This window comes from Polyergus mexicanus, unplaced genomic scaffold (genome assembly GCF_030449975.1).
Source record: "Polyergus mexicanus isolate NDT 795.1 unplaced genomic scaffold, iyPolMexi1.0 SCAF_8, whole genome shotgun sequence".
Classification (NCBI taxonomy): Eukaryota; Metazoa; Arthropoda; class Insecta; order Hymenoptera; family Formicidae; genus Polyergus; species Polyergus mexicanus.
Window position 1 is genome coordinate 11,581,013 of NW_027223328.1, and position 19,443 is coordinate 11,600,455.

Sequence of the window (19,443 nt, forward strand, 5' to 3'; positions counted from 1 at the left end):
CTTAAATCGTAAAATCAGAGAAAAACATATTAATATTAAAGATTTTTTTTATTATCGAAAGGTAATTTGGTCAATTTTGCTTTCTTTTTGATCAAAAATGAATCCTCGATATCGAGCAAGCATTTTACATTTTAATGCAATGCACTTAAAATCACTAATTTCTGATAGCGATATTTAATAATTTGAAAACGCTATTCTTAATCGGGATACATAATGCCCGTTTTGTGAACTAAATAAGAAGAGTCATGTATGACTCTATGAATATGAGGAAACTCACACATCTGCGGTTTTCTCCAAGAGGTGAGAGAAGAGGGAAGTATACTCTCGACGACGACGGCGCAGCGTATAGACTTTTAGCGCGAAAGCATTATCATTAATTTACAATTGTTTTCCACGATTTGTTTTCGTTTCATTAACTTAACAAAATGATAAATCTTTACTAAATCTAAATTGCGTACTTCTGTCTATTTGATAAAACTATACCCACGTTTATTTAACTGCATGCATTCGTTGTTCGCGAATTGTATGTAAAATATTTGAATATTTTTTTCTTACGAATTCGCACAAGTAAACAAACGATATGCGCGATACCTCGTATACATACGTTCTTTGTGCATGACAATATGTAAAACGTAAACGGGATACGCGTTATCTCCATCAGTTTGCATACGTGTGTCTATTATAGGTTCACTTTCGCATGTTTGTGTATGCATGTATATATGTATACTTGTATGTGTGTGTGTGTGTGTGTGTTTTCGCGAATTCCACTGGTATGAAATGGCGATCGCGTGACTGAATTGCAATTGCCGAATTTTGAATATCCATGTAAAACGAGAAACGGTATGCGATAGAAAGGGAGAAAGAAAAAGAGAAGGATCAGGTGGCAGCAGGTAGAAGGAAAACCGTTCGATCGATTGATATACATGTATATTCTTCGCGAATGATTTTTCCTATGTATTTGATACTTCAACCAATGATAAATGGCCATCGTGATTGATTTATGGCTGGAGCTAGTCTGGAAAAATTCAAGTAGGTTGCAAGCACTATTTGTATAAATAATAAACCAATTTGTGAGATAAAACACTACACATGGAAACTTATTATCGTTATGTCGTGTATTATATTGGAATGAAATAAGGTGCCTAACAATTTTACTTTATATATTTAAAAATGTGTTACTTTACACTTTTTAAACGAAACAACGAAGGATGAAGAATGATTAGAGATTGATACGATTATCTCCAATAATTTATTAATCAAGATAATTTTGTCTGCGAATTTTCCATTAATCCAGAATTAATGAATGAAATTTGTGGACAGGAAGCGAATTTTATGCAGCCGCGTTTACGCAAGGATCTTGATGCGTGCATGGAATGAACACCACGTGTGATCCGATTGCAATCGGTGAGTTTTGAATGGCCATAGATATATATATATATATATATATAGAGAGAGAGAGAGAGAGAGAGAGAGAGTAAAATCCCATTCTCGTGCGCGACACGACGAGCTCGACATGTTCCTCACTCTGTCGAGTGTCCGTGACAGGATTTTCTCGAGAGCGACCATCCGCACTTAGTCGTCACCGGTGTGTTAAATTTTGTGCAGAATCGTCCTACGTAAATGTTGTTGGAAACTTTTCCAACGCTGTCCCGCGCGTATTACTTGATACCATTGTACCGGACAGAGAAATGCTTAAACTATCTTTCACGGATTAACTGCAATATTGCGAAATGAGTTCTGTTGCCGAGAAGGATGTGTAAGTTCGAAAAGTTATATTTGTGAAAGAAAAAACGGTGAGAGAATAATATGGATAAATTCACAATCAAATTAATCTCAAGTTTTATGCAAAATAATATAAATCTCTGGTATGTATTTGGCTATCTCTTTAATTAAAAAAAAAAAAAAAAAAAAAAAAAAATTTTAATCTTTATTTATCAATTTATTCAATTTATATTGCTATTCGATAAATTATAAAACTTGTATTCCTATGACTGCAACTATACGTAAAAAAAATAATAATTTTAAACTCTCATTCTTTTACAATATTTCTTATAATTAGGCATAGAATTATATTTTGTGAATAAACTCTTTATAAGAATTCGAAGAATTACGATTATCTCTTTAACACACAAATGTTATCAGTTTTAGTAGGATCGAGATCTGACATCTTAATGTATTCGCTCTCTCTTCTTATTTTTTTTCGCTCCATTTCTTTCCTTATACACAAAGATTCACTTGAAGCATTAGTATCGAATCAAGCGGTATGTCCAATCATACTCGTGGGAAAATAATGAAAAGGACCGAGGAAAAAAAGAAGGCATTTTCGCGAGACTTTCCGTAAGATCTACTTCTTTAATCATCTTTCGTTTTAACGGCGCTTCTGAGGAAAATGGACCGTGGAAATCGTTACATCGATAAGTGCCTCGATATAATCCACTTGTCGATATCGTTGTCACATTTTAGTTTAATTTTTATATCATTTTAAATCACGTTTATATCATATCTTCTCTCGACCAACGACTTAATTAACGTTGATATCGCGTAAATCGATAATAATTTTTTTACGCTATATATATGTGTCATAATACAATTAAGTCAAATGGTGATATTCAGAGTAATCATGAAAGCTCCAAACTTGATTATTTGCAGTTACGCATCGATAAAAGAGAGAGAGAGAGGTTTAACAGGATTCGACAACACGAGTGAAAATTATTTCTGCAGAATGATTCGCGTTACATGCGGCTGATCAAATATCGGTACACCGAACGAGCATACACGCTTGACGAAATATTAAAAAGAGAGAAAAAAAAAAGAATTGGCGAACGTACACACAGTAGGACCAGTATATGTATGTAGTAAAATATAGGCGCTACAAAGAGCTGCAATCTACCCGCGGTAAAAACGGGAGAAGTGGATGACTTTTAGTGCGAGTTACGTAAGTCATGGAAATATATTGAAAACTTGGAAAATCTCTGAAAATATATATGTTTTATGTGCATGTACGTAGCGACGGTTAAATAAATTTTGAAATCGATAAGGTGTCTTGTTGCCGAAGGATGTTACTTTTGCTATATGATATAAGGGTGCGGCGCGGGAACTTCCTTATTTAAAAAAAATCATAAAACAAAAAGTATTAGAGATATCATTTTAATTCTTTTTTTTTTTACATAGAGGTACATTTAAAGTTTTTTTTTTAATTACTTCTTGAAAATGACATCTTGAAGGTGGCCTCCGTTCTTGTCAATACATTGGGAGATTCGAAATCGGAAGTTTTGGTCCACTTTGTCCAGCATGTCTGCGTCGATGTTGGCAATAGCAGCACGAATATTGTTCTTCAGCTCATCCAGGGATTTTGGACGATTGGACTTCCCCGAACGTCTTATCCTCTTTGAGGGGTGATCTTGAGTGGCCAGCACGCTCGTCGGATGTAGCATCCTGTGATTATTTTTTATGGGGATATCTTAAATCCTTGGTGTATACCAATCGTCCAAAAACCCTGGATCAGCTAAAGAACAATATTCGTGCTGCTATTGCCAACATCGACGCAGACATGCTGGACAAAGTGGACCAAAACTTCCGATTTCGACTCTCCCAATGTATTGACCAGAACGGAGGCCACCTTCAAGATGTCATTTTCAAGAAGTAATCAAAAAAAAATCTTTAAATGTACCTCTATGAAGAAAAAAAAAATTGATATCTCTAATACTTTTTGTTTTATAATTTTTTAAAATAAGGAAGTTCCCGCGCCGCACCTTGTATTATTGCGATATTTTAATTAGCGAAGAGAATAAGAATCGTTCTCGCGAAAAATCTCATCAACGTCCAAGCATAAGGATAATTGAACCGAAACGTGCGCATATTGACTTAATTGCGTCACGATATTAAACTACATCGATGCCCTTACCTTCTCAGAGTCGCCAATCGTTGCTCCTGCGCCGTGATGTATCCATTTAAAGTGTCAATCAACACAGCTTCCGTTTCGAGCAGCTCTTCCATATCCGCTAAAGCGGTGTAAAGTTCTGCGAGGGCATTACGTGCCGTCACTGATAGCAAGATCGTTACGACGATCAACCAAGTCGCTCTCTTCATCTTCGATCGGTACTGTAATCAGAATGGAACTCATTTATAAACATTACTCGTATATCTATAAATAATATATTCGCACTATATATCCATTTATAAACTTTGCTCGTAAAATTACGTCACGTCAATTATAAATGGATATAAATCATAAATTCTATGTGACAGATTTTACGATGATAAACATGACAGGTTCAATATTTCGTTGCTAAAACTGACATTGGACTTATATGAGACAAATTGATGATTAACTCAGCGTCCGACTTTGGGAGAAATAAATTTTTGTAATATATACAATATATATATTGTTTTTACTCGTTTGTACTTCAAAAATAATGAATAAATTATTAATAGAGCTGTTATTCACATATTTAAATAACAATTTATACTTTAATCACGTATGCTTTATTCTCCATAAGTGAAGTTTCATCCCCCAACTCGATATACAATATTACAACTAGACAGAGTTTCGCTTCGTAAATGTATGGTATATTGACTCGATATTCATCCAGCGGTATTCCAGTGTTCCCCGCAAAAGAGCGAGACGAATAGAGGAGGGGATGTACTTTGGCGGGCGTCAAAATTTTCCCGAAACTCTCGTCGGAAACCGGGGAAGACGAGAATGATGATAACGTGTCATCACACCACACCACACGGATCCACCCGTGCGCGCGTCTGCGCGTTACGAAAAGTTGTGGGTAGAGCACAGTTGCGGATTCGAGTTTACGCTGATCGTATACAACTTACACCTGTCGGATCGACGATTTATTCCGTCATGCCGACGTAAACTTTTCCCACCTTTTCCGCCCAGCATCCTCTTAAGTCGTAACGACCAACCCCCCTCCGTTCTCCCGTCTCCTTTTGCGACCGCGCTCGAGAATCGTTCTCGGGACGAGAGGATTGAGAGTGCGAGGTGTGTCAATACTCGAATAACTCGATGTTACGATATTCGATGCTCGTCCATAGCGGCAAGAGATTACGCGCTTAGAGGGTTAAGGGATTGGGAATACTGCTTCGGAAACATTCGTAAATGATAGGGTACTACACACGATTTAAGCTGTCAGCGATGGCGTGGTTTAGGATTATGCGGAACAATAAATGATTCCGATGAGCAATTTATGCATCACATCTGAACCTCTCGAGTTTACGATATTGTTCATCGTCGTAAAATTAAAGAAACGTAATGTAAAAAATGATGCTAGTAATTCCAGCATTGTATTATACATACTTAACGCCAATATCAATTTTTCCAAAATTGTTCTCATCATGCTTTATTAATACTTCAAATATTCCCTCATATATAAAACCGCGCAAATTATTTATTTATTTGAATAATTTATCATAATAAAGCCTATATGAATAATTTCTCTTAAATCAAATAGAAGATATATAAAATAAATTAACAATTAATATAATAACTATAATGTATAATTATAATGTATAGTTATAATATAATAATAAATTAACAAATTTTGATCACCATCACAACCATCGATAGTCATAATTGATCGCTGAATAAAAGCACTCAAAATATTGTTTATATTGCGAAGGCGCTGTGTTTAACTAGGTTCAAACGAAGCGAACCGAGAACAAATATCCGTAAATATCGGTATTTAAAAACGTACGGTATATAAAAACGTTATTTAATTAATAATTTTATATAAGCATCTTTTTATAGAAAAATTTTATTAAAAAATTATCTAACGAAATTGTTAGAAAAATTAATAATTTACATACTTTGACGCTCGTTTCGTTGATGTTTGTTTGTGTGATTGTTTGTATTGATTTGTTTAATCTGCATCCGGTTTTAAGCGAGTAAGAAAATGTACAACTTTTGCAACGAATGATAATTTTTTTTCTGCGAACATAGATGGGAGAGAAAAATAGAGAGATGGCGAAATAACAATGATCGCAATTTTTTTTTTCGTCTCTTCTTCCTTCGCTATAATTATGCGTACCATAGATTGACTTACTCCTGCTCTCTCTCATCCTTTTATCTCGATAATCGAGCTTGAAACCACCTTTGAGGTAAATTCAACGTGATCATCTGGTTGCGCTTGATAAAAGACACGCGCTGTTACACATATACTCTCGATGACTCTTCCTTCCCGCAAGACTTTTCCTTTGGTCATCTTGGTACGGCCAAACTTTCTCTACAGATTTTCGCCGCACGCGATCCCTCTATTAACGCTTTCAGTTACTTGGTCCGCTCTTTTTCTCGATTCTTTTGGTCTTATTTTGCGCTTTTTGTCAGATCCTCGAAATGACGCTCTTTACAGCAACGGATTAAAGTGTAAACTTGGAAAATCTGAACTTCACTTCCACGTCCTTTATCTTTTTATTAAAAGTTTGAAAATTAAAAGATATTAAAATATCCTTTTTTTCTTTTTTTTTTTTAAATAAAAATATTGAAAGAGAAAATACTGATTTTGCATTTTGAAACAAAAACCGATATCGAGAAAATCCACCAATCGTTTATAAATAAGAATTTGAAAATTGTGGAAACTCAAACTTTCCTAAATGTTATAATGCACATTGTGTTGCACAAATTTCTGCTAATATCAATTCTACCACTTTATGCTACGCTATAAACTACATACGTAAAAAAGTAAATGTCTTTATTATAGCATTATATGTCTGGATATATCTATGTCGTAAAAGGCGCTATAAGCGTTCCGAGTTATCCAATCAAATCAAGGTTTTCCAACCATTAGACGGAAGTGAAGAGAACAAATTTATATAGAAAATTGTTGAGAGAGCATCGTTCTCGAAAATGTCTATGCGCGTTCGGTTCGCTCTGTTATACCGAGTAAAGAGCATATATGGAAGACGACGTAACATAAGTGGTGTCGCCTCTTTTTTCTCTCTCGTGTGCTCTGGATAATCTTTTTTTCTCATTCCTCCGTTGCTCCTTTTAGAACTTAAGCCCTCGCGGTAACTCGTTTCACGAGAGAGCTTTTTCTTTCGGGGAAGCGCTTAATTAATGCCGATCCTTCGGCGAGATTACGGCGAGCCCGTCCGAATTTTTCCAACAGAAGGAATTCAAAAAGATTACTTCCACTTTGCTCTCCGCATTCTACAGTCCGCATCCTTTGTCTAGTCCGCAAGGATTCCGCGTTAATTAGCAATTAACCGACTCAAGATCCTCCTGCGCGATCGATACAATTTGTTAGCGCCTCTCTTTGTTCGATTCTCGTTTATTGAGTGAACGCGTTATTCGTCTCGACAACGTGTCTGTTCCGATATCGTAATCAGCGAATGATCATGACGCGAGAAGATGTACTCGTAAAAGAAAATACTTAATGACATTTCTTTGATCTTTTCAGTTTAGGTTTTTTAAGGACGTACTTTATTTTAGCAATATGAGAAATTGATGATTTCTAAGATTTTTTTTTTTTTTTTTTTTTTAAGAATATTAGAAATTGATCTTTTTTTGGCATTTTACATATGTTTTCATTGATGTTTTAACAGCATGGCAGTATTTTTAATTTCCCCCCCCCCCCCCCCCCAATAAGAGCCTTTGCGCGTAGCGTGATGTTCAAATACGACGGTGTGACATTGCTACTCCTCTGTGTAACTGTCTGAAATCGGTTCAGGTTTATTCTGTAAGATATTTTTTTTGGGGGGGGGGGGTGAGAATTCTGAATGTAATTAAAAAATTAATATTTAATATTTTTTTAACTGAATTAATATTTAATATTCTTTTGCTTCTTCATAGAGGAAACTTTGCTCCCTCTATAAGGAAGCAAAAATTGAAAAACCCGCTTGCTCTGAGGAGGAACTCTGTGAATAAAATAAAATGATAAGGAAGCAATATGCAAGTTTCTAATTTACACACTTTTATTTCATTCCTTTGATTTTTTGCGAAAGAAAACTGCTGCAACGTCTACGACATCGTTACCGTCCTTTCGTTCTTTTTTTTTTATTTCTCTTCAAGAAATAAAAAAAATTTCAGCAAGATTGAAATAACACTACTTTCTTATTTTTCAACTTTTTCTAATAAAATTAGATTCAATATTCTAAAAATATCCTACGGAAATTAGAGTTTTGTTCATTTTATACGAGGAACTGCATAGTCATTTTTAAATACGCTACGCGCAGAGGCTGGAGTTAAATGAAAAAAAAGCTAAATATCCAAGATTGAAAAATATTAACGTACTATTTAAACATCAATGAAAACATATATACAATAAAAAAAAAAAAAAAAAAAAAAAAAATAAAAAAAAATATTTCTAATATTCTTGAAAAAAAAAATTCGTAAAAATCATCAATTTTTCATACTATTCTGAGGCCTTAAGTCAACTTATCGCGACATGACGCTCGCGTTTGACCGCGACGTGTGTTATTCGCCTTTGGCGATAGGTGGCCGTGAATACCGCTAATAAGATCGCGGGGGCGACAGCTCACGCGAGCAAAAAGAGACGTGGCTTTGAAAGCGCGTTGCAGCTTCAAAATGGTAATTTCACGGTTTCGCGAGCATCTCGCCAGCGGGCAATTTAATTCCGGATGGATGATCGCGCCATCTCACTGTCCCTCTATTTTTCTCCATCTGCCTTTGTCTTGCCCAGTCCGGGATATCATCCGATTCCGCTCGTTCAAACTAGTTTTATATACCCGGGGCGCGACCTTGCGACTTCCATCCGCTCGTTTCTTTTTTTCTCCAAAAGTCGGTTCTCGCTCGCACCTCTGCACGATCATCGACTCTCTTTTATCTCTTTTTTTGTCTCGCGCTCCAATGGCCCTCCAACGTTTTCTCTCCCCTCGAATTATTTCAATAGAAATCGCTTCTCGTTAGTATCGATCCGCGTTTATAACATACGAAACTTTCCAATCGTCATTATCGGAGGCGACCAAGCGTTCTCTTGAATCGATACTTGACTGATCTTACAATCCATTATTAACTCTTTAAAGTCTTTCGGCTATTGATACAAAAGCATCAGAAAGAAAATCGTTCAGCAATATATTTGTACATGTAAATTGAAAAATATTTGGAAAAGTGTATATTAAAGAAAATATTTAAAAATTACGTATGAATCAATATTATATACCGCAATAGAGATCCGTTATGAAATAATTGTTTACGAACAAAGTTATGTCAATTTAAATTTCTTCCATCGCGTGCTATATATATACGTATATTATTTCGCTCCAACTCAAATTAATTTAATATCGAAGAGCTCTTATTATTCCGATCCCGTCAAGATTCTCATGGTTTGGAATTTTGACGAGAAATTCTCATCGACTAAGTTCATCGATTCTATACTTTATTGAACCTACTCTACCCAGACACAGCCAGATTGGGCAAATGAGTAGGAAACAACACTCCGTGCGATGGATTGTCTTCTTGTATTTACAATAAATCAAAAGAGTACAAAGTAATATCATTCATGAGTTCCTTCCTTTCTCTCGATATCCATAAAAATATTTGAAAGAACCAAGATTTATTTTATTTTAATACATAATACTTATAGTAACGTATAATTGCCAACTATTGATCAAGTATTATTTACACAATTTTTTTTGTCCGAAAATGAAATTTTTGTTGTCGCAGTTCTTTTCCACTTATTCAATTTATCTATTGAACTCTTTTAAACACGCGCAAACTTTTAATGAAATTAAAAACTGACAAGATTTCCTCGCATAAAAGCCAACGAGTTTTTACGAATCGGGTTAATGTAAGGTGAAATTTCGAAACTCGGAACTATCGCGTTCCTATGCATCGCGCGGTCACTTATAAATGCCACGCTCGTGAAATGAGAGGTGAACTTGGTGCGGGGAAGAGGGCATGAATACCCTCCCCGGTAATTAAACTTAAACTTCTCTCGGAAAACGATAGTGTGTGTGTGTGTGTGTGTCTGGCGCGTGCGTATATGTATATATATGGTACATATATAGGCTACCGGCATATCCGAGAGTATTTCGTTAGCAAGTTCATGATAGGAGAGGTTGATTTGCTCGATAAGTAGGCAAGTGCGACGGGTATCACGACAAGACGTCGAATGGTTTCGCCAAGAACTTGGCAGACATGTCAAGTTAATATCTATCTACTCTACGCTTCGCTATTTCCTTAACCGTAAAATTCCGCAATATTTTTAATCCATTGCAATATATTAATTTTATTTCTACAAACATACCATAGAGATATGCTGTTATCGAGTATGAGAAACGCTTTTTTTTTCATATCGTTCATCGCAATTTTATTTTCATAAAGATTACAAATTAATATAAACACGAACAACAGAGACTTGACTTTTTCATTATTCAGTCGTTTCATATCTAACACTATGCCTATTTCACATATTCTATAGGAAAAATATTAGTTGTCGCGCGAATGTAAATTGGCTATTTATATGAGCTATAAACTAGTAGACGATGAATTATTCGCAATTATTTTCATCTTCCTCGTTATAATCGAATTTAAACAACCAGTAGGTCGTCAGATAGATACTCTTCTGTGTCAACTTTTTTTTTTCGTCACCCGTCTGCGCGAAATTCGATCGTTTAATACTGGGGGAAAAAATCCACGAATCTAATCCTCCGCATCTAACGAAGAAGCTAATGGAACCGTGTCGTTCCAATAATTGATGGAAGTTACCTATACGATAAAATAAGAAAATGTCATAAAAAATTAAGCCAAGTAACAAATAGATTAAATAAATAAAATAAAATTGAAATTCGAATCCTATAAATATTAAATATAAAAGAATAAAAACATTAATGGTCAAATATTCAGTATTATATAATATCTGATTATGCTTATTTGTATAATTTATATTAGATTATTAATCTAAATTATGAAATATGATTTAATAGCTAATATATAATTATATGGCGCGCGCGCGCGCACAAGAGATTTAATTTTTGAACACAAATCTAAAAAAGAGATAAAGCAAAATTATTGAAATAACCAATGAAACGGATAACACAAAAAGAGTGTAGATAAAAAAGAAACAAGACGATAGTCGGTGTACTGCGGTTTTCATGTTGCGCGTGTATTTGTGTTCCTCGTCTTTCTCGCGAGAGCTTTCAACATTTGCTTCTCCAGACAAGGGCGAAGCGAGATGTGCGCGTAGAATCGGGGTCGGGAAAACGTTTCGGATCAGTTTCCAAGCCGGCCTTCTCCTTTTTTTCCCCGTCCCTATCGACAACCATGAACCTGTCCAACCCGCGGCGAAATGTGGAACGTCCACCAGGGACGGGCTTATCGAACGCCTGGCAACGTTCCCTATTTTATTTCGCGGCTGGGTTTTCGTTCTCGGATTTTTATCGCCGATCGCGCAGTACGCGTGTCGTTTCTCTCGCATCTCTACGACGAGGTCTTCTATAAACACACATATTTCACACGTCTTTTTTTCCATCCTGTACACGCATAAATGTTAAAAGACGTATGATAAAGAGACCGATACATCGTCTCTCTTATCCAATGCGAGCATATCGCGCGACAACTAAAAAAGTAATAATTCGAAAGCGTTGTAATTGTAGGGATTCTACATTTACGGGAAAGGTATTTGTTATATTATTAACATTTGTTACGCAAAATGCATGAACGGAATTAATAATTATCCGACTACTTTATCCGTTTCTCCCAGCGAAGCGACAAGTCTGCGGACACTTGAAAATTGGTTTTCGAGCAAAATTTGTATAATGGAAATGTCAAAATGCCAGAGTTAAAACGCGAACCAAAGTTATCCTCCGATTCGGATCGTTGCAGCACGGCGAATTCTAATTTTGATATTCTATTTAATTTCTGCAAGTTGCTCACTCCCCCAGCGGTGTGACAAGAAGTTCACAACTTTCCGACAAGCGGGGTTCACGATTACAGTTTACTCCCTCTTGTTCGTCAAAAATCCTTTTGTACCTTCCTCGACGTTTTATAAGATTGCATAACCACAATCTTCATTATTTACACGACTCTCCATTATTTAACAAACGTCAATTACATCTCGTTTACGTGGCCGCACACAACGAAGATTCGATATCAAAGGAAATAACAGTTTACAATGTGTAAAAGGAAAAATGTAGAAATAATTGGCCGTCGTTATTTCTGTAATTAAGTTTTCTTTTTGTCACATTACGCGTTACTCTTCTCGTTCTTAAAATGAAAGAGAACGCGATAGGTAGCGTACCTCAGCGTATTTCCATAAAGGTACTTGGTTTCATCCGTTTTTATGGTGTTTCGTTCCGTCGACTCTGTTACCCACCGCTCTTATGTACATCCGCGCTCTTTAAAGTAAAGGGGATGTGCGCTGGATACGTATGCGTATGCCATCTTTCTTGTAGCGATTCTCTTTTCAATTAAATCGCGTAAAAAAATTGGTAGCGAATTTGATAAATATAGGCATTAATCATTTAAATTGTTTTGTATATAGATAAAATATCAATTTAATATAATTTTTCTTAAATAAGACACGAATAAAGAATGGGTATGGATAAAAGATGTAAAAACGAATTAGTGTGAGAGAGAGAGAGAGAGAGAGAGAGAGAGAGAGAGAGAGAGAGAGAGAGAGAGAAATAAATGGAACGAGCATATAATTAATTAATGAAAACGGTACTCAAATATTTTACCATCTACGGAATAAGAGAAAAATCATTATTTTAATTATTTCAAATCTATATGTAGCGAGAAATACATTTTTGAAATATTTATTTTCGATTCGTGCGTAAGATACAAGCTAAATATTTCAAAATACAATTTTAATTCACATATAAATAAATTATTATTTTATATTAATCAGTTATAAATAGAAAATAGACAAATAGAAAAAAAATTAATGTATATAAATACCTTCACACTTTTTTCTATTTCAATTTTCTATTTTTAATCTCTGCACACGAATAATGAACAAGATATCATATATGTTACATTATTATGCAATTACAAAACGTATAATAATAATAATAATAATAATGACCATATGCATATTTAAACACAATCAGAACAGACTAAAAGCACTTTGTTGTCAGACATCTGTCGGTGTGACATTGACTTTTATATATAATATATTTTTATGCGCATGTGCGCGTATACGTGTATAATATGTGTATGGAAAATTATAAAGTACATAAGAGAAAGAGAGAGAGAGAGAGAGAGAGGTGTGTTACAACCGCGCTGTCATAATCCACGAGATTTGAAGCGGCGCGTAAATCCTGCAAGGCGAAATGCAATGTGCGTACTATGTACACCCCGTACGTATGTAATCCATAGCCACCCTAAATTTCGCGGGCCGCGTAACAGACTTCCGCCCGGCGGAAATGCTCGATGCATCGGCTTCATTCCGGATTCATTCGGAAAATGAATTTTAGATTACAGCGCGGGAGAGAGCTGCGTATCCCCGCGGTTGCACCTGTGCTCTCCGAGGCACCGAAAACCGCGCCGCTCGTAATTCGTAGCACGCCGCTCTGTGTGCTCATATGCGTTTAAATAAATAAGCAAATAAATGAACAAACAAAGCGCGCGGGAAAGAGAGAGAGTTTCAAGTTGCGGTGTCGATCCGGGAAATGCCGGGAATGGTTCATTAATGTATTTAACCCATTTAATGTATCGTATTATACCCTCGGGTAACGTATCGAGGCGCGCAACGCGAACAATGCTTTTTACTCGATAAAATCGAATATTTCACATATTCTCTTCTTCTTTGGCCGTTATGGATATCGTAATATGAAAAAACGAATTTTTAGCGATTCTCAAGACGCGTAATAAACTCGATATCGCGATCGCGGCGCAATTTAATCAACAGTTTTTACACAATAGGTAACTAACGCGAGTCCAAGCGACGTCGTCGAGCGTCGTAATAAATTCATAATAAGCGGATGATCCCACGCGTGCGAGTTTACACCCGCCGGCTTTGTTTATAAACGCGCGCTTCTCTTCGGCCGATGGTTTATTACGTTCTTCCTTTGTACCATTATGCTTTGCCGCCGTCCATTTGTCCCCGCGTAATGTAGTGCATTGCGGAGAGACCAAGCTGTTTCTATATTATACATATACGTTTTATCACGGGAATAAAGCCGCGCGCGGCTCTTGATTTAACGCGCGAAACTTTTAATATAAATGTGAAATGGAGAAAACGCGCGTCTCTTCTCTCGTCGACGATTTTCCCCTCCTTTCCTTTTATTCCCGGATGTTCAACATTAATTAACATCCACTTTTCGGCGTTCTTTGCATTTTTACAATCGGCCAGTGGGATGGATGTGTACGCGCGCGTTATGTAAATTCAATTCGCGAAATGCTTATATTTCACGACCTCTCGACTCTCGGGAATAGAAATGACGCTGTTAGCGAATGATATTATGCGTTTTTCCCGACATTTTATTACGGCCGCATCGCCGTCTCGCGAACAATTTTTCACCCTATACCTATATATAATACTAGTGAGAGAGACGCGAGTTATTACTCGAGCGGAATTTTATTAATAATAATAATAATAATAATAAAAAAAAAATGTTTATAGCTCCAATTAAAGTATCGCGTAATCTAATCGTAAGCCCTCATACTTTTCTCCTACAATGTCATTTCCATTTGCATTTCTTATTTATATCAAACTCTTTTCCACAGTAATGTTTGAAAGCGCTCCCGTATTAATCATTTAATTAACGGCGTTATTAATTAGGGCGCGCAGCAGAGCTCTACTAATTTTTCTTCACGCGCTCACTGTCACAAATAGAGATCATTCAACGTGCGCGCAAACTTATTCAAAAGCGCCGTAACAGACTATCGTTGCATTCATCGTCGTCGCAACACTAGTCGATTTCGAGTTTCTGCGCTGAAATTGCATACAGCTACGTCATCGTCATCGGCATCGTTATCGTTATCGTTAGCGGAACGACGACTACCACCGTGTCGGCACGCGAAAATCGGAAACGCCATCCCCTGTCTCGGGGTATGGCAGGCAAATGCTAATCCCACGATTTGTAGCGCGACGAGAAATCACCGATGCGTGGCGCGCGCCGCCATTATCATTTCTGCAAAACGCGGAACGGCGAGACACGCGGAAGATACATATCACACGCGGCCAACAGTTGTACGCGCCTTCTTCTTCTCCGGCGAAAAAGATACAAGTCAACGCGCGCGCCAAGTTGCGTCAAATGCAAGGGACTCGTGTAACGTTAATCCTCCCGATGTCAAACGACGTCAAAAATCAAATGACTTTGAATAAACTCTCGATTATTACTACAAGCGATTATATCTACCATTGTACGCTATATCCTCTTTTCATATTATTCTTCGTAAAGTACCATAATATAACACAAGAGTATATTAGTATATTACAGATATTATCCATCTGTCGAATTAATTTTAAACATTTGTAAATATTTGAAAAATACTATTAAGCCGTAAAACTTATTTTGATAAAAATTGAAACGCGTGGCAAAAGACTGACAAACTAAACCGGTTGTTGGTTGGTTGCGGGAGAAAAATAGCTTACTCGAATTACGCCGTTCCACGCTCTATACGGAGGATTATTTTTGGACATTCTATCATGCCTTCGTAAACTCTCGCGAGTTCGGTTAAATAAGCAGCGCCGACACAACCAAGAAGAGAACGCGGCGATCCGATATTGAAGTTACTTTTTCTTAGGATATTTCGCTCATGGGGCATTAACCTTAAGAAATTCTGATACTTGTTTTGGAATGCCTCTCCCCAACGTGGCTTATTAAATTTTCAAACTAGTTTTATACGTGCACGCTTATCATTTACCGCCATACTGCCACTTTTTCCTTCGGAATTTCAGTAGCCGATAAAGTATTCTATAAAGACCGCCAAGAATCCGATTAATTGAGAAAATACAATATATGTATGTGAGTATCAAACTATATATATATATATATATTATAGTGCGCGTTCAATATAAAGACATTTAACAATGAAAAATAGGTTTAGCACTCCATTTAGGAGAGGGGAAAAAAAATGTTAGGGCGAGCCGTTTATTACTTTAGCCGATTCTGTGAAAGATTTCTCGAGTACATGTATTGCATCGGCTGATTGCGCGTATCGAAATTCTCTGTCATTCGTCTGTAATTACTTTCGTAGAGGAGCGTCGCGAACGCGTCGGACGTTAATGACGAACCGAAAAGTCAAATAAAAATCGAATATAGAGGAAAAAGAAGGTGAGAGGAGAAAGAAACGACGGAAGAAATGAGAGAAGCGCAAACGATCCAAAAGCAAAGAGAAAAAAATATTAGAACGGGACGAGGGAAAATATCGTGCAGTTGGCGCGAAAAGCTTTAAACGCGGACGGGGAACACATACATACCCCGTGCAATACATCTCCGCTCGTCTCCGCGAGGAAGCGTTCATTTCCGGTTTACGAGCCCGCCTCGTAACTCCCTCTTATTTCTACAAGTTTTTCGCGCCTTTACCTGTCGCCCGACCGACGCAGACGACGCGGAATGATAAAAGCGCGTTCGACGACATGGAAATGCACGTGGGGGAGAGGCACGCGCGAAAAAGCGCGAGAATTATTGCCAGCGCGTACCGCGTCCAAGCTTCCCTCGTCTCTCTTTCTCTTTCGGAGCAGCTTAGATAAAAGAGAATTAACGCGTGTAATTTATTGTACAAATGCGCACACGACGACAATCTCGGTATCATCACTGCTCTCGGAGATTATATATAAATAACTAGAAATTCTTTCATATTATCGTTGTTGTACAAATTTATCTTGTATAAAGTTATATTTTTTAAGGACGTAAAGCGTTCATATATTGGTTGTATATACATTACTATAAGATAATGAAATATCGTATATATACGTATCGAGAGTTTTTCAGAAACATTTAATTTAATTTGAATGATAGAACCACCTGATGATAGAACACCACCGAATAAATTGAACTTTGATATGTACATAAAAATTAATGTGTGTGTGTGTGTGCATTTGATATTTGATATCTAAATTCAACAACCTAATTTGGCAGTAATCGAGAGTGAAAATCAAATAAAAGCAAAAATAACTTTTTAGTATAACAGTCAAAAAAATTAATTTAAGATTATAACATTGAAAAGATTTTCAAATTCCAGTAACCTATTCAGAATTCTGATATTTTTTTGACGTAATCAAGTGTTCTTTTTTTTTTTTTTTTTAAGGTTCGAAAGATTTGATAAAACGTGCGTTAAAATTGGGAATTTGAAACAGTTTCGCGTGCAGATAAATGAGATTCGCATTCGTTTTAATATTCGCAAATGAATCCTAAAGTATTATATATACATATATATATATATACTTTTGACACGAAACTGAAATATTTGCACGTCCACGTATTATTTATCGTGAGCGTGAGAACGTTTTTGCTCTGCTATGGAAAATCGATTTTTATGCGCGCATGTAATGAAATTATAAGGTCACCAATAAAAAAGTAAACGACATTTTATTTTATATATATATATATATATATATATATATATATATATATATATATATATATATATAATCTCTCATAATTGTAATTTGCTCATAATTGAAAAATCTATTAATACGCCGATATCGAAGTAGATTCGATTTGTCTCCCGCTATTTGCGTCTAATGTATTTTATATTACTGGAAAGATTATTTCTCGATAAAATAATATTTGAATATTATTTGTCGACAAAGAATACTTTGCCGCATCGAATTTCATCAAAGCTCATAACGAGACTCCAGAAACTGTCCGTTACAATCTCCAATGATGCTGCGTGTTGCATCGAGAATCTTTTATTCGTCGTCGCATCGTTCCTCTTCCACTTAATTCGCGCCCCATTTAAAACTCGGCATAATTTCTCTGCCGGTCTTTAAAGCGACATTACCATTGTGCGTGTGTGTGTGTGTGTGTATGTCGTCGCAGGACGACGGTGGAAAGGCGAGAATTTGGCATAATGTATCGCCCGGCCATCGGAGAAATGTATTATTCATCGCTACGACTGCTCATGTCCTTTTTTTACGTACTCCCTCTTCCTCTTTCTACTTCGTGCATTCAAATGCCCCGTTAACTTTACCGTCCGCGTTCTGCCGCTACTCCGTTTCTCTCGCCGTCGTCTTATTTATTCTTTTTTTTTTCAAGTCATTTAAAATTTTTTTTTTACATATTTGACATATAGAAACAACTCTCGATCCGCATAAGATATATCCTTTTCGGTAAAATCTTTTTTATAGATAAATCTGTTTTACTTTATCTGAATATCTCAATATTTCGTCGCCTGTCAATTATACGTATATTTACTGGCATTTATGAATGTAAAAGAAATTATATAGAAAAAAATCCTTTTCTATATGATAAAAATGTCAAGATGTTCTCTTGAATAAATCCGCGATCCATTTCTAAAATTGAGCGCATTTGCGTTTATACGTTAAATATGTTTTTTACAGGTCTCGTAAACTGAGGTATGGACGGACTGTATTATATGACACTGTGATGTGTGTGTATAAAATTTAAAAATATCGGAGCGAGACTCCACGACGCCACGATATCTATTCAATAACTTTGACAGATCGTCTTCGTTTCCATCCTTTACCTTTTCCTTTACCTTCCCTCTCCTCCACGGCTTAGACATACCGTACAAATGCATTCTTCAAAAGCTTGCAGTCGTTCGGCGACGTGACGTGTGACGAATCCTGGAGGAAGAGCGCGTTTCTCAGCTGAAAAGAGCGAGGCCGTGGAGAGAGAGAGAGAAAAAAAAAAGAGAAAATGTGAGAAAAATATCACGCGCGCGAGTCGCTCGCGATATACGCAATGATTCTGCTGCAGATACGTGGCAAGAATTCGCGCCTTTTTTACGAGACTGCTTACGCAAAACGTAAGATTTTCTTCCGCGACGATATTCGACGGATGCACAGGAATGACGTTCCTTTTTTTCCGACGCAAAAACGGCGCAATATCGCGCTATACACGGGATACACATTTTGCAATGAAAACGCTTCCGATTCTTGTTGCGGCTCTTACGAATTTTATTAGGATCAAGGGGTATTATGGCCTAAATCATTGGATACGAGCACTCGCACACACATTTAACATAGATATTTCGAAATAATTAGAAAATAATGCGCATGAGTGACATTATACGTGTTAGTTTCCCTTTTCTCTTTCCTTTGATATCCTCGTTGAGATGCTGTCTAAAATAAGAAATATTTTAAATAAGAAATTCTTTGGAAATACTTTTTTGAATGACAACGTCAAGAGCAAGAAAGTTCCATACCTGCGACTTACGTTTACGTACTTAAGGTAAACAACTTTTCCATCAACGAGACCATTTTAGTTCGATAGCGCCATAATATTATAAAATGCACCAGGCATACTGTTATCAAGTCAACGCATCGCGCGAAAAAAGTTTTGTTAGATTTTGAAACGAGATATTGCCATTGATATTTCAATATTTTTAATTGTCAATAAATC

General features: G+C 36.4%; 1 protein-coding gene across 4 annotated transcripts in view; it reads right to left on the reverse strand.

The window, feature by feature from the left end:
• Nucleotides 1-19,443, reverse strand: part of Ph4alphaefb (prolyl 4-hydroxylase subunit alpha-1) — a 144,299-nt gene that overhangs the window by 17,119 nt on the left and 107,737 nt on the right. For all 4 annotated transcript variants that reach the window (XM_070300486.1, XM_070300487.1, XM_070300485.1 and 1 more), the window contains one exon: nucleotides 3,905-4,101. In XM_070300486.1, the coding sequence (XP_070156587.1) occupies nucleotides 3,905-4,089 (185 nt within the window). In that variant the 5' untranslated portion in view covers nucleotides 4,090-4,101. The remainder of the gene's footprint in view (nucleotides 1-3,904; nucleotides 4,102-19,443) is intronic.